Raw genomic sequence first — 16,051 nt, 5'->3', positions numbered from 1 at the left:
TATTGATGTCCTGTTGTGGTTATTGAATTCAAAATGAAAACCCTGCTTGGTCCCCATTTTGTGGTTTGTTACGCCGTCGTTTTGTTCTCGACAGTTTCGCACCTACTCTTTAAAAGCTGGGCGAGAAGGAAAACCTCTGCCAATCATCTTTTGTGATACCATGGGACTGGAGGAAAGCACGGGGGCGGGGCTTGATATTGATGACATTAGCAGCATTCTTAAAGGTCATCTGCCAGACCAGTATCAGGTACAGCTTTTTGTGACATTGAGCAGGATAATGAATGGTTGATTTGGTTGTAGTTAACTCAAACTTGGCACGTCTATCCCCTCAACTGTATGACTCAGTTCAACCCGTCTGCTCCTCTGCATTCGGAGGCCCACGGCAATTGCAAGTCTCCAGTTCTGAAGGACAAGATCCACTGTGTGGCTTACGTCATTGATGCCTGCAAGGTGTCTATCATGCCCACAAAACTGGAGGAGAAGCTGGATGCTATCCGCAGAAAGATCAACTTAATGGGTCAGTAAAAATGTATTTATAACAAAGACATTCCTGTATATACAATATCAGTACCAGTGTAATCTTTCCGAATCTCAACATATTACAACAAACAAACTGTAGACTTCTCTCTATAAACAGATCCTGCATCGGAAGCATTCTGGTATCCATTTGTACTCAGAATAGTATTGAATTCCTCATACATGGTCAGCAACTCTTGGTGTCTCGGAGAACCAGAGTCCGATAATGCTCTGAAAGATTTCTTCATCTCTAGACTGCTGGTTTAGATAGACTTTAAATAATCTTATTTGGCATAACCACACTATTTAAAGTTATTATCAAAGCTATGTTTACTGAACCAACCTTCCAAACAAAGACTTGTTTTAAACAGGTCCTATTATGCTATTTTCCGGGAAAATTTGCATGCGTTAATGCTCATAATCCGCCTTGTTTTTCTCATCCTGGCTGTCTTGCAGCACCTCTTCTCACCCTCTCTCTGAAATGCTCCGTTGTAGCGCTTGCTCCTCCCTCCAGAAAGAAAAGTCTGCCCTGATTGGTCAGCTAGCCCGCTCTGTTGTAATTGGTCAATGTTTCACATTTAAAAAAACTCTTCCTCCGGAGCTTCAGCTCCGTCTCTCTTTTGTTGTTTGAGGGCGGGCCAAACTAGCCAGCAGGAGTGTTACGTCACTTCCATAACATTATGACCTCATGATGTTAGGGAAGTGAAGGAGATGATTCAATTGAGCCGTTTCAGGAATTCAGGAGCAGTGTTTCTGAGGGGTAACTCCTGTTAGGCGTGGACTTCAGGTTTTAACTCTACGGACCTTTTACATGTAAAAAAATAAATATAACACACTCAAGAAGAGGGAAAAAGTAGAAAAGCACAATAGGGCCACTTTAAAGTTTTGGACATGGAAAGCTGAAGACATACCCATGACGGGTTTCAATTAAAGGTGGGGTGTGCCGGTCTCGCTACAAACCTATTGGTAGTCAAGTTGTATATTTACTCTATCACTGATCAACACTGTAATCCAGAGGTTTCCAAATGTTTAGGGGCAATGGACCCCTCTCACGGGAGACATTTTTTTAATTAGCCCCTCTTAATTTTTCACACATTTTTACTCTTAGATGCCTTTGGAACTATTTGTATTCTAAAACTTTTCAACCTAAATACTTCAGACCTGATATTTCAAATTGAATCATATTGATATCACTTTTCAAATTGCATTTGAAATAAACTTAACAGCAATTATAGTTTTCAGCTTTCAGAAAATTAATAGTAGCAAGACTGGCATAGTCCTAATAACTGAGATATTTCAACTTAAGTTCAGTTCAGTCTTAAACTGACTATCAGTAAGTGCTTCAACTTAACACACAATCAACACACAATCACTATCAGAATAGTCACAATCATATCAGTCACAATTGGCCCAAAGCTAACAGTGGTGGAAGTAATGGACACAATATGCTTGTTTGCAAATGTTCCCCATCTGTATATATGCATTTTTTCAATAATATTTTTTTTAAATTAAAAGCAAATGATTAAAGTGCTAAAGTGTGACATTTAGTAAACTCTTTCACAATGTCCATGGCATCACTCTGCAAAAGATAAAATGACTATGATTAGCAATTGTCTGACATCTCAATTTACTGCTCAAGAAAAGTAAGTTCAAGATACCTATTTTTTAGAAGTCAACCTGATACCTGAAAACCAACAGCCTTTTGGAAATGTTCTTTCTGCTCTGGTGTGTCCAGGGATTCCTCAGTTGGTCCTGCTCACTAGAGTAGATGAAGCCTGCCCTTTGGTGACGGAGGATGTGAGAAACGTTTACAAAAGTGGCTACATTAAGGAAAAGGTGAGGAATATAGGATTTTATACAGAAAATATAACTTTATACCATTTTTTTTACTGTAGGGTTTAAGAGTGTGTTTATTTGTTTGTGCTGTTGTATTGTGGTACTTGAGCAATAATACATGAGTGAGATGGAAAATAATCAAACCGGTATATTTGACATTTTATATAATCTGATTTTAGCTGTTAGATGACAAAAGTTGGCAAAATTCTGTGTGGTCTTTAGAAAAAGTATTTTTTGATTCAGATGCAGGAGGTCAGCGCTCGACTCGGTGTGCCAGTGTCGTGTGTTGTTCCAGTAAAGAATTACAGCGAGGAGTTGGAGTTGGATCAGAACTGCGACATCCTGCTACTCAGTGCAGTTATCCAGATGCTTCGTTTTGCAGATAATTACTTTGATGAAATCAATGACCGAATCAGCAACATTGAAATCAAAGAATAGGAATTATTTATGCAGCAGATGTATTAAACTTTGTCCAACTGTAATGAAATGTCCATCCCAATGATCCATCGATTTAGCAGGTGATTCCTAGTTCTAGTTCACTGTGCACTTCCTACTCGTGTATTTTCCAAACCCTTGGAATGCTGGGAGATGTAGTCCCTCTATTATGTCCGAGAACTCAAGTTTCTGGTTTTCGAGCAGAGAAGAGACTTGGGATGTACCCTATGTCGGGATGATGGGAAAACGAAAGTTAAAAACTGTGTTAGTCAAATCAGCTACAATGTGTCCTTAACTTCCAGTAATTACCTTCAAAATAAAGTGATTTTTGGCGATGACATTTTGACCAAAAGTATAAATGTAATTAAAGTAGCCGTGAACACAAATTAGTTTGTGAATGCAATATCATCATGCTGTTGATTCTATTTTAACGTTCCTACAAAACAAAACAAAAAATAATTATAAAAAGATAATGGTGCGGTCAGGGTTGTACTGGCAACAAAATTAGTCCCTGACCAGATTGACAATTTACCTAAAAAACTTTAGATACAATTTGTTAATGGGAGTTAAAATGAGTTTGTAGGATTCGTGACATCTTGTTAGACATCGGAATTTCCACACTAATAAATGACACTTTTTTTTAGAAGTTTTAACTTTTATATTGAAGGGATCGCCTTAGTACGTCCGGTCTTTCATGCTGCTCTGCTGCCTCGATGACAGCTGCTTACAGTGCGCACCTCCGTGTTCCGGGAAAAAAACAAACGATCTTGTTCACGGTAATACTGAAATTATATATTTTTAAATTTAAGCCAAACTTTAATATGAAATTGTTGCTTACAAAACCAGCTGTGATATCCACGACGTTACCCATATTTTACGACTAATATGCCAATGTGCACTAAAGTTAAATATAAATGCTGCATGGCTGGATCTGTGCATATGACTGACGACTCGAAACAGTCATATTTTTTTTACAAACATTCGACTGTTTCGATTGAATTATACATCATTTCATTAGATTAGGCCTTCTCTGAAAATATTTGCATAATCTTTTAATGGCAGTGTTTTAGCAAAAATGTTTCGGAAGGGGGGAAATTTAAATTTAAATTTAAACGGAACTGACTACTCATGTACTTACTGAGGTGATGTGAAAGTTGATGCGTCCACTAACTCGTGTAAGGACTGAGATGCATGAATTAATACATAGTAAATTACTACAACTCTTTAAACTGAACTGAAGAAAATGACTGAAATCAGAAATTTGATTCATCATGCGCTCCAAAGCCTGGTTCAAATGCCAGGTACATTTAACTTGGAAAAGCTGTTTAAGTGTCTCAACTTGGAACTTGCATCATGATAAATGAATCCAGTTTACCCCATGGGTCATCTCAAATTAGATACACAGCTTCAAACCTGCAACTGTTCACCCCGTTTTGTGTTTAGAGACTTTGAAGGCTCCAGTCAGGAACTTCAGCAGAACAACCATCAAGCATGAGCTACATGCTAACCAGCAGCCAGCAGAAAACCATCTGCTCCCAGCTGGGAAGAGTCAAACTCCAGCTGCTGTACAAGGCCAGCATCCATGGTTTCACAAGTGCAGCCTTCCACCAGCGATGTGACAACCACTGTCCCACAGTGTCTGTGGGCTATAACGCCTCCGGTTATGTGTTTGGAGGCTACACCCAACAACCCTTCTGTCAGTCTGGGCAGTACGTGCATGATGACGAGGCCTTTCTTTTCACCTTAAATGGAGAAAAGCTCCTCAAATATCCAGTCACTACTCCAGCTAATGCAGTAAGAATGATAAGTACCTCTGGTCCATATTTTGGAGAAGCATTTGTTCTTGTCAATGGAGGCACAGCAACAGTCTATACCAGTCCAGGGAATTATTACAACTTCAATGCTGCAGAGATGCATGGCGACGACCTCAACCTGACTGAGTGTGAAGTCTATGAAGTGGAGAGTAAGTTCACCGTAAATTATCAAATGTAATGCTTTGTTGGGGCAAATCCACAAATGTTATTTGAGAAATAACAAGACTTGTCTGTCTATATATGCAATACACATTAAATGAGTATGAAACATTATTTATTCAAAAGGTTAATATTGAAAAAAATACGACACATTTTTACAGCCTTTACTGATGGAGTTGTACCTATATTACCCCCAATAAAAAAACTAAGCAAAAAATACAACACCTTCAAATTAACTTCAAATTAGGTCAGGCTTTTCCTCCAGGTACACTTTTATACTAAACTTAAGCTGTTTGCTCTTCAACAGAAACCACAGAACTTGAGAGGCCTTGGAGGCCTATAAACTGGGAATCTGAGTAAGATGAATACCATCCTGCACATAATGCTATTAATATGCTTTACTATAGTACAATATACCACATACAATATGACAAATATTGATGATGTGAAAACAAAGTACAGCATTTAAATCATTTGTAGTTAATAATGAATGTGGTCAAAGTGCCATGACATGCAACGCTGCTATGCCTGACTGGACTTACTATACCAATTATTTTACATTAGAATGGACTCAATCGATGAAAATTATTATGCAAACACTTATTTTTGCCAGACTTACTGTACTATACTGTTTTTAACTGTACCTTTTTTATTAATTGTCATAAACCTAACCAGGCTGAAAATAAGTAACTTTTTCAAGAGATCAAACTTTTTTTTCTTGTTTCTACAGGAAGAGGAAGGAGCTGATTGAGAGTATTAGGTTTTACAAACCAACAGTCAGCTCTGTGTCCCAGGTTCGGGTCCTGCTTATTGGACCAGTTGGAGCGGGAAAGTCCAGCTTCTTCAATTCAATCAACTCTGTATTCAAAGGCCACGTCACCAGTCAGGCCATCGCTGGCTGCTCTACCACCAGCCTCACCACACAGGTTAGTTCTGCCAATTATTGATGTCCTGTTGTGGTTATTGAATTCAAAATGAAAACCCTGCTTGGTCCCCATTTTGTGGTTTGTTACGCCGTCGTTTTGTTCTCGACAGTTTCGCGCCTACTCTTTAAAAGATGGGCGAGAAGGAAAACCTCTGCCAATCATCTTTTGTGATACCATGGGACTGGAGGAAAGCACGGGGGCGGGGCTTGATATTGATGACATTAGCAGCATTCTTAAAGGTCATCTGCCAGACCAGTATCAGGTACAGCTTTTTGTGACATTGAGCAGGATAATGAATGGTTGATTTGGTTGTAGTTAACTCAAACTTGGCACGTCTATCCCCTCAACTGTATGACTCAGTTCAACCCGTCTGCTCCTCTGCATTCGGAGGCCCACGGCAATTGCAAGTCTCCAGTTCTGAAGGACAAGATCCACTGTGTGGCTTACGTCATTGATGCCTGCAAGGTGTCTATCATGCCCACAAAACTGGAGGAGAAGCTGGATGCTATCCGCAGAAAGATCAACTTAATGGGTCAGTAAAAATGTATTTATAACAAAGACATTCCTGTATATACAATATCAGTACCAGTGTAATCTTTCCGAATCTCAACATATTACAACAAACAAACTGTAGACTTCTCTCTATAAACAGATCCTGCATCGGAAGCATTCTGGTATCCATTTGTACTCAGAATAGTATTGAATTCCTCATACATGGTCAGCAACTCTTGGTGTCTCGGAGAACCAGAGTCCGATAATGCTCTGAAAGATTTCTTCATCTCTAGACTGCTGGTTTAGATAGACTTTAAATAATCTTATTTGGCATAACCACACTATTTAAAGTTATTATCAAAGCTATGTTTACTGAACCAACCTTCCAAACAAAGACTTGTTTTAAACAGGTCCTATTATGCTATTTTCCGGGAAAATTTGCATGCGTTAATGCTCATAATCCGCCTTGTTTTTCTCATCCTGGCTGTCTTGCAGCACCTCTTCTCACCCTCTCTCTGAAATGCTCCGTTGTAGCGCTTGCTCCTCCCTCCAGAAAGAAAAGTCTGCCCTGATTGGTCAGCTAGCCCGCTCTGTTGTAATTGGTCAATGTTTCACATTTAAAAAAACTCTTCCTCCGGAGCTTCAGCTCCGTCTCTCTCTTTTGTTGTTTGAGGGCGGGTCAAACTAGCCATCAGGAGTGTTACGTCACTTCCGTAACATTATGACCTCATGATGTTAGGGAAGTGAAGGAGATGATTCAATTGAGCCGTTTCAGGAATTCAGGAGCAGTGTTTCTGAGGGGTAACTCCTGTTAGGCGTGGACTTCAGGTTTTAACTCTACGGACCTTTTACATGTAAAAAAATAAATATAACACACTCAAGAAGAGGGAAAAAGTAGAAAAGCACAATAGGGCCACTTTAAAGTTTTGGACATGGAAAGCTGAAGACATACCCATGACGGGTTTCAATTAAAGGTGGGGTGTGCCGGTCTCGCTACAAACCTATTGGTAGTCAAGTTGTATATTTACTCTATCACTGATCAACACTGTAATCCAGAGGTTTCCAAATGTTTAGGGGCAATGGACCCCTCTCACGGGAGACATTTTTTTAATTAGCCCCTCTTAATTTTTCACACATTTTTACTCTTAGATGCCTTTGGAACTATTTGTATTCTAAAACTTTTCAACCTAAATACTTCAGACCTGATATTTCAAATTGAATCATATTGATATCACTTTTCAAATTGCATTTGAAATAAACTTAACAGCAATTATAGTTTTCAGCTTTCAGAAAATTAATAGTAGCAAGACTGGCATAGTCCTAATAACTGAGATATTTCAACTTAAGTTTAGTTCAGTCTTAAACTGACTATCAGTAAGTGCTTCAACTTAACACACAATCAACACACAATCACTATCAGAATAGTCACAATCATATCAGTCACAATTGGCCCAAAGCTAACAGTGGTGGAAGTAATGGACACAATATGCTTGTTTGCAAATGTTCCCCATCTGTATATATGCATTTTTTCAATAATATTTTTTTTAAATTAAAAGCAAATGATTAAAGTGCTAAGGTGTGACATTTAGTAAACTCTTTCACAATGTCCATGGCATCACTCTGCAAAAGATAAAATGACTATGATTAGCAATTGTCTGACATCTCAATTTACTGCTCAAGAAAAGTAAGTTCAAGATACCTATTTTTTAGAAGTCAACCTGATACCTGAAAACCAACAGCCTTTTGGAAATGTTCTTTCTGCTCTGGTGTGTCCAGGGATTCCTCAGTTGGTCCTGCTCACTAGAGTAGATGAAGCCTGCCCTTTGGTGACGGAGGATGTGAGAAACGTTTACAAAAGTGGCTACATTAAGGAAAAGGTGAGGAATATAGGATTTTATACATAACTTAACTTTACTTAACATAACTTTATACCATTGTTTTTACTGTAGGGTTTAAGAGTGTGTTTATTTGTTTGTGCTGTTGTATTGTGGTACTTGAGCAATAATACATGAGTGAGATGGAAAATAATCAAACCGGTATATTTGACATTTTATATAATCTGATTTTAGCTGTTAGATGACAAAAGTTGGCAAAATTCTGTGTGGTCTTTAGAATAAAGTATTTTTTGATTCAGATGCAGGAGGTCAGCGCTCGACTCGGTGTGCCAGTGTCGTGTGTTGTTCCAGTAAAGAATTACAGCGAGGAGTTGGAGTTGGATCAGAACTGCGACATCCTGCTACTCAGTGCAGTTATCCAGATGCTTCGTTTTGCAGATAATTACTTTGATGAAATCAATGACCGAATCAGCAACATTGAAATCAAAGAATAAGAATTATTTATGCAGCAGATGTATTAAACTTTGTCCAACTGTAATGAAATGTCCATCCCAATGATCCATCGATTTAGCAGGTGATTCCTAGTTCTAGTTCACTGTGCACTTCCTACTCGTGTATTTTCCAAACCCTTGGAATGCTGGGAGATGTAGTCCCTCTATTATGTCCGAGAACTCAAGTTTCTGGTTTTCGAGCAGAGAAGAGACTTGGGATGTACCCTATGTCGGGATGATGGGAAAACGAAAGTTAAAAACTGTGTTAGTCAAATCAGCTACAATGTGTCCTTAACTTCCAGTAATTACCTTCAAAATAAAGTGATTTTTGGTGATGACATTTTGACCAAAAGTATAAATGTAATTAAAGTAGCCGTGAACACAAATTAGTTTGTGAATGCAATATCATCATGCTGTTGATTCTATTTTAACGTTCCTACAAAACAAAACAAAAAATAATTATAAAAAGATAATGGTGCGGTCAGGGTTGTACTGGCAACAAAATTAGTCCCTGACCAGATTGACAATTTACCTAAAAAACTTTAGATACAATTTGTTAATGGGAGTTAAAATGAGTTTGTAGGATTCGTGACATCTTGTTAGACATCGGAATTTCCACACTAATAAATGACACTTTTTTTTAGAAGTTTTAACTTTTATATTGAAGGGATCGCCTTAGTACGTCCGGTCTTTCATGCTGCTCTGCTGCCTCGATGACAGCTGCTTACAGTGCGCACCTCCGTGTTCCGGGAAAAAACAAACGATCTTGTTCACGGTAATACTGAAATGATATATTTTTAAATTTAAGCCAAACTTTTATATGAAATTGTTGCTTACAAAACCAGCTGTGATATCCACGACGTTACCCATATTTTACGACTAATATGCCAATGTGCACTAAAGTTAAATATAAATGCTGCATGGCTGGATCTGTGCATATGACTGACGACTCGAAACAGTCATATTTTTTTTACAAACATTCGACTGTTTCGATTGAATTATACATCATTTCATTAGATTAGGCCTTCTCTGAAAATATTTGCATAATCTTTTAATGGCAGTGTTTTAGCAAAAATGTTTCGGAAGGGGGGAAATTTAAATTTAAATTTAAACGGAACTGACTACTCATGTACTTACTGAGGTGATGTGAAAGTTGATGCGTCCACTAACTCGTGTAAGGACTGAGATGCATGAATTAATACATAGTAAATTACTACAACTCTTTAAACTGAACTGAAGAAAATGACTGAAATCAGAAATTTGATTCATCATGCGCTCCAAAGCCTGGTTCAAATGCCAGGTACATTTAACTTGGAAAAGCTGTTTAAGTGTCTCAACTTGGAACTTGCATCATGGTAAATGAATCCAGTTTACCCCATGGGTCATCTCAAATTAGATACACAGCTTCAAACCTGCAACTGCAACTTTCACCCCGTTTTGTGTTTAGAGACTTTGAAGGCTCCAGTCAGGAACTTCAGCAGAACAACCATCAAGCATGAGCTACATGCTAACCAGCAGCCAGCAGAAAACCATCTGCTCCCAGCTGGGAAGAGTCAAACTCCAGCTGCTGTACAAGGCCAGCATCCATGGTTTCACAAGTGCAGCCTTCCACCAGCGATGTGACAACCGCTGTCCCACAGTGTCTGTGGGCTATAACGCCTCCGGTTATGTGTTTGGAGGCTACACCCAACAACCCTTCTGTCAGTCTGGGCAGTACGTGCATGATGACGAGGCCTTTCTTTTCACCTTCAACGGAGAAAAGCTCCTCAAATATCCAGTCACTACTCCAGCTAATGCAGTAAGAATGATAAGTACCTCTGGTCCATATTTTGGAGAAGCATTTGTTCTTGTCACTGGAGGCAAAGCAGTAGTCCATACCAGTCCAGGGAAGTATTACAACTTCAATGCTGCAGATATACATGGCGACGACCTCAACTTGACTGAGTGTGAAGTCTATGAAGTGGAGAGTAAGTTCACTATAAACAACTAAATATTGATGCTTACCATGTTTCAAAGAAACACAATAAACAAATGCCATCAATTTGGTGACCAGAAACCAGGCTTCTTTATAAAAGCACACCTGGATACATCCAGTTGTTGCTACAAGACAGCAGGTTTGAACATGCTCGCTTTAGTTAAATGGCAGATATCTGTAGTTTTCTTTTTACCATTGACTGACAAATAATAACCAATTGTGAAAATTGATGTCTAAGATTTCTGTTCAATGTGTATATTTATTTTGTAGGAAAAAGTAAGGAAACAAACAAGGGAGTTTTAGATTGAATTACTTGATCAGTGTAATTCATGTTTCATAACTTGAAAAGACAGTTCATTGATTCATTCTGTTAATGTTGACAAAATTGAAATCAAATGGCTGGATGATATTTGAATACGAATAGATCATATTTTTTTAAAAGCTGTTTTTTGCTCTTCAACAGCCTTCCCAGAATTTGAGAAGCCATGGAGGCCAGTGGTCTGGGAAAACGAGTAAGCTGGATGGGACAACACTTTGCATCATATATCAATACTATTACTGTACTAATCTTTAACATGTTGCAGTATACTGCACCATGTCATACTACGCAAAAAGACTTGAGTAAATTATAGTTGATATAGTTTTAAAGCTGATCTTGTTTTGTCAGGAAGAGGACAGAGATGATGGACAGTATTAGGCTCTACTGCCCCTTGTCTAGCTCCAACGTGTCCCAGGTTCGGGTTCTGCTTATTGGAGCCGTTGGAGCTGGAAAGTCCAGCTTCTTCAATTCCATCAGCTCTGTATTCAGAGGCCACGTCACCAACCAGGCCATCGCCGGCTGCTCTACCACCAGCCTCACCACACAGGTTAGGCTGGTTTCAACTACTGCTGTAAAACTCCCTGCACCAACATTAACATAGTTCATATCATTTGAAATGTATATTTGATTTTCAACTTCCATTCAGCCACAAATATAATGATTATTAGTATTATACAACTGTGATTATACGAGAAAGTCATAATATTATTAACCATGCTAGCAGCGTAGTATTGGTCGGTCGATCCACTAGTTTGGTCACCACGGAGATATCTCAACTATTACACAAATTGCCATAACATTTTGTAAAGACGTTAGTGTTACCCAGCGGATAAATCCTACTGACTTTGCTGATCCCTTGACTTATCCTCTAGCAGCATCATGGGGTTTACATTTGTTGTTTTCAATGAAATGTCTCAACAACTATTGGATGGATGCGGTGGCGTTCTGTAAAGACATTCATGTCCTCCTCAGGAAGAATGGTTGTAATTCTGATGATACCTTGGCTCTTTGCTCTAGTGCCATCATCGAGTCAGAGCTTCAATGGGATTAATAACAATAAGTAAAACATAATTTCAGCAACACTAATGACATTACCATCAGCATAAGATGTATTGGTTTATTGTTAAATCTTAATAAGGTGTGAAGGAGTCTTGCGGTGACAAATCTACAAATTACAATTTGTGGTGAATCATTTTCACCATCCACAATCTTGTGTGATTAACTCCATTGCGTATTACCTACAGTTTCGCACCTACTCAGTGAAAGCTGGACGAGGAGGAAAACCTCTGCCAATCATCTGTGTGATACCATGGGATTGGAGGAAAGCACAGGGGCGGGCCTTGATGTGGATGACATCATCAGCATCCTCAAAGGTCATCTGCCAGACACCTATCAGGTAGAGCTTTTTGTTATATTCAGCAGAATAAAAAACACGACAAGGTTTTGTTCTGTAACTCAAACCGTCCTTTTCTTTCACCTCTATGACTCAGTTCAACGCGTCTGCTCCTCTGCATTTGGAGGCCATTGGCTATCGCAAGTCTCCAGACCTAAAGGACAAGATCCACTGTGTGGCTTACGTCATTGATGCCACCAAGGTCTCCATCATGCCTGCAAAACTGGAGGGGAAGCTTGAAGCTACCCGCAGAAAGATCAACTCGATTGGTCGGTGAAAATGACACTTTTGATGTTTGATTTTACATTTAAGTGGCATTACAGCATCCCCAGACCTCACTGAGTAAAATGTTATCTGGGAAAAGTCATGAACTGTACAAAAAATAAGTCTCAGTACACATTTTCTGTACCTATATTGTTTGATATTCACACACCATTAAACATGTCAGGACCGCTAACATAGTACTGCAGGTCATACTACAATAGAAACACATCACCTGTAACAAAACGAAATAGTTATAATGGTTGAAATAAAACGGAAGAGAAATTTGATAGTAATATAGCACAGTAGAGACACAGACTTTTAGAGATAGTTTTTCAAAGTGAAAAATGGTACACTATTTGAATGTGTTTTTTTTCTCTTTCCAGGTATTCCTCAGCTGGTCCTGATGACTAAAGTGGATGAAGCCTGCCCTTTAGTTTCACAGGACATTAGGAACATTTATAAGAGCGGTTACATTGAGGAAATGGTGAGATCAACTTTAAATTGAGAAAGAAAATGTGATTAGGCTTGTTTGCAGTTTAATTTTTTTGATCCGTGTGTAAGCCACATGGTTACATGAAATGTAATTTTCATTTAACTTTTTAACCTTGTGTTCAATAATAGCTCGCATATACAACAATAACATTGTCAATGAATTGTAATCGGTGGTTATATCCTAAAGGAATAAAAAAATGAAACATTATCGTCTCTGCCGTGGTAGTAGAAGTAAAAACAAAACATGAGACTCTTCTTGAATTAATGCTAATATTTGTAAAAAAAAAAAAAAAAAAAAAAAAAGTTAAAACTTCGCTCATTGTCATTTTTTGTGCTGCTTTTGTGATTCCAGATGCAGGAAGTCAGCACTCGGCTCGGTGTGCCAATGTCCTGTGTTGTTCCGGTGAAGAACTACAGCAAAGAGTTTGAGTTGGATCAGAACTGTGACATCCTGCTTCTCACCGCCGTCATCCAGATGCTTCGCTTCGCTGATAGTTACTTTGAAGACCTCAGTGACCGACTCAGCAACGTTGAAACCCCAGAATACTGAATAATTAAAACAGCAGACTTTAAATCTTTTCCAACTGTAATGAAAAGTTCCTCAAACTGACCCATCGTCCAGTAGGTCAGGTCCAAGATGGCTACCACATTCATAGCCTTATCGTTGCACTGGATAAATGCCTGATAACAATTAGTTATTATAATAATTATGAAGAAGAAAACAGGTGATTCTAAACTTTTCATACGGTAGTGAACATTGCCTGGATTTTGCTTTAGCTGCTTCACATAATGCATCTTGGTCTTGCAGTTATACTCCACTGACAGTAACAGTGCTAATACTACACTTTCATGAAAGTTTTAATTAAACTCATTCTGTCCTTTTTTCATCAAGCTTTGTAGTTATACATTTTAGTATTTAGAGTATTGATGACATGGAATGACTTCCCAGTATTGGCAGATAAAATCATGTATATTATCTTTTGCTTCTAGTTTTGTTAGTGAAAGGGTGTCATGTTGAATTTCAAAACTTCACTTGTAGATCCTTAATCATTCCTAAAATGTATTAAAGTCAGTATTTTGTTGTTCAATAAAAGGTCAACGTGCATGAATGAACAGAAAAACTGAAATTTATTAATGTCAGAGAGTTATTGTACAGCAAACAGTGTTGAGTCGGACCAGCTGAGGAGCAATCCCTCTCTGAGCAACAGGACTGTCACAGAACAAACATCACACCTCTTATCAGACTCAGCACTGGCTTTGGCAAAAACTGATATTAGTTGAATTAGAGTGGATTATAAATTGGCAGCTGTCCTCTCAGTGACAATAAGTTAAAAAATAACTATGCGCTGTGCTCAGGATAACTTTTAAACAAACGCACATCTTGAAATAGTGTTTAAAATACAGATGTGTTAGTGCACATAAAAGACGAGGAGCTCTCTCTCCAGCTTGGCAACATCTTACAATAAACTGGTTGTACGACTTTGAACTGCAACTGTCAACACGTGTGACCAACAAGAATGATTAACGAGTTGAGAAGAAATGTCCTGGAAATGCAGAACACACCTGGGATTCAATGATTCCTTTCTCTCCCTTTCCATCATATTGATGCATTTTCTTCAGCAGAGCTGCTCAGTGGCCACCAGTGACAGGGCAGTGGTCCTACTGGGAGGCAATGATAATGAGCAGATCTGTTAATTTGATCAGATGACATGGTTGTTGGTGAGGTTGGTTCAGGTAGTTGGGAGCAGGGAGGAAGACCCCTGGGGACGGAGCAGATGGGGGGGGGGGGGGGGGGGGCTCTTATGGCACAGCCGGCACTCGCTGACATTTCAAACTGTCAGATGGCTTCCCGCTCATCAGCCAACTCATCAGAAAAGGCAGCCACGTGAAGAAGAAACCATTTCAACCTCAACCACTTGAGTTATAGTGCAGAACACACTTGTACATACACATATCAAAAAACACACTCACACACACAAACAGGTACACATGGGCTTGGTCAGAGTCCAAAAGCTGATTTCAGTGACAACCAGAGAGGAGATAAAGCGGGACATTTGGCACCAACACTGCAGCTCTCTGCCTGCTAACACAACACTAGCATGCATTCATGTTAAAGCAAAACACAGATGTTTTTTGGCTAATCGTTGTATTTGTCAACTTAAGCCAGCAAAATCATCCTTGTGTCCTTATATCGCTGTCTGTGGTCCTCACACTTACTGTAGATATTAGCAACAAGCAATGTAATAAGTACAACCTGTTTGTAGGTTTTTTTTCTTTTCTTTTAATTTAAAGTCAACGAAGCTTATGTGTACAGTTGGATCATTTTGACTATGTAGTAGTAGTTAACGTACTAGTGGGAACAAGTAGTTCAATGTAACTACTCACAACTATACTCAGTCTTTACTGTAACTATACTCTTAAGTGTGACATTAACTTGTCAAGAAAACACATTAACTTACTTTTTAAAAGATTAGCTGGCTGGTAATATTCAATAAAGTTTGTATTTAAGTGTTAGCACTGAGCCACACAGCCACCTGTCCACCATGGACACAGGTATGTATTGTTATCATTGCGGAAAACTGCATTACATTTTGGGTGCCCAGTTATGGCTGCAGGCTGACGGACGTCTCGTGGTTGAGGTGACTTACACTTTCTTAAAACACCTTTTTTTGCCTGTTTTATACGGCCATCTACTGCATGCTCCGTCCTCACTCACTATTCTTAACCTGCAGTGCATCTCCGACAATCCGCTACTCTGATAACAAATTGTGGTGTGTTTGGCAGGTTTTCGAGCAGAGAAGAGACTTGGGATGTACCCTATGTCGGGATGATGGGAAAACGAAAGTTAAAAACTGTGTTAGTCAAATCAGCTACAATGTGTCCTTAACTTCCAGTAATTACCTTCAAAATAAAGTGATTATTTGGTGATGACATTTTGACCAAAAGTATAAATGTAATTAAAGTAGCCGTGAACACAAATTAGTTTGTGAATGCAATATCATCATGCTGTTGATTCTATTTTAACGTTCCTACAAAACAAAACAAAAAATAATTATAAAAAGATAATGGTGCGGTCAGGGTTGTACTGGCAACAAAATTAGTCC

The 16,051-nt window shown here is 38.8% G+C and overlaps 3 protein-coding genes across 3 annotated transcripts in view; all 3 read left to right on the top strand.

The window, feature by feature from the left end:
* Window positions 1-3,113, top strand: part of LOC129094777 (interferon-induced protein 44-like) — a 5,462-nt gene extending 2,349 nt beyond the window's left edge. The window contains exons 5-8 of the mRNA XM_054603035.1: window positions 70-247; window positions 346-517; window positions 2,252-2,352; window positions 2,596-3,113. Coding sequence (XP_054459010.1) covers window positions 70-247; window positions 346-517; window positions 2,252-2,352; window positions 2,596-2,790 — 646 coding nt within the window. The 3' untranslated portion in view covers window positions 2,791-3,113. The remainder of the gene's footprint in view (window positions 1-69; window positions 248-345; window positions 518-2,251; window positions 2,353-2,595) is intronic.
* Window positions 3,114-3,204: 91 nt separating this feature from the next.
* On the top strand, window positions 3,205-8,890 carry LOC129094262 (interferon-induced protein 44-like). The gene is made up of 8 exons (XM_054602357.1): window positions 3,205-3,563; window positions 4,231-4,750; window positions 5,068-5,116; window positions 5,491-5,686; window positions 5,796-5,948; window positions 6,047-6,218; window positions 7,955-8,055; window positions 8,313-8,890. The coding sequence occupies exons 2-8, from the start codon at window positions 4,279-4,281 to the stop codon at window positions 8,505-8,507; spliced, it is 1,338 nt and encodes a 445-aa protein (XP_054458332.1). The 5' UTR covers window positions 3,205-3,563; window positions 4,231-4,278; the 3' UTR covers window positions 8,508-8,890.
* A 297-nt stretch (window positions 8,891-9,187) lies between these two features.
* Window positions 9,188-14,052, top strand: LOC129094261 (interferon-induced protein 44-like). Its single transcript, XM_054602356.1, is given in 9 exon segments — window positions 9,188-9,279; window positions 9,952-10,471; window positions 10,943-10,991; window positions 11,147-11,345; window positions 12,043-12,094; window positions 12,097-12,194; window positions 12,289-12,460; window positions 12,839-12,939; window positions 13,300-14,052. Coding segments are annotated over 8 exon segments (1,341 nt in total). The 5' UTR covers window positions 9,188-9,279; window positions 9,952-9,999; the 3' UTR covers window positions 13,498-14,052.
* The last annotated feature ends 1,999 nt before the right edge of the window (window positions 14,053-16,051 follow it).

The sequence above is a fragment of the Anoplopoma fimbria genome, chromosome 8 (genome assembly GCF_027596085.1).
Source record: "Anoplopoma fimbria isolate UVic2021 breed Golden Eagle Sablefish chromosome 8, Afim_UVic_2022, whole genome shotgun sequence".
In the NCBI taxonomy this organism is placed as follows: Eukaryota; Metazoa; Chordata; class Actinopteri; order Perciformes; family Anoplopomatidae; genus Anoplopoma; species Anoplopoma fimbria.
Note: the sequence above shows the minus strand (reverse complement) of the source record. Positions and strands in the feature narration are given on the sequence as shown.

Excerpts from the sequence above, each read along its gene's own strand:
- LOC129094262 (XM_054602357.1), top strand. The coding sequence starts at position 4,279 with ATGAGCTACATGCTAACCAGCAGCCAGCAGAAAACCATCTGCTCCCAG. Across the intron at positions 4,751-5,067 it reads TGAAGTCTATGAAGTGGAGA|AAACCACAGAACTTGAGAGG; the intron begins GTAAGTTCACCG and ends GCTCTTCAACAG. Across the intron at positions 5,687-5,795 it reads CCACCAGCCTCACCACACAG|TTTCGCGCCTACTCTTTAAA; the intron begins GTTAGTTCTGCC and ends TGTTCTCGACAG.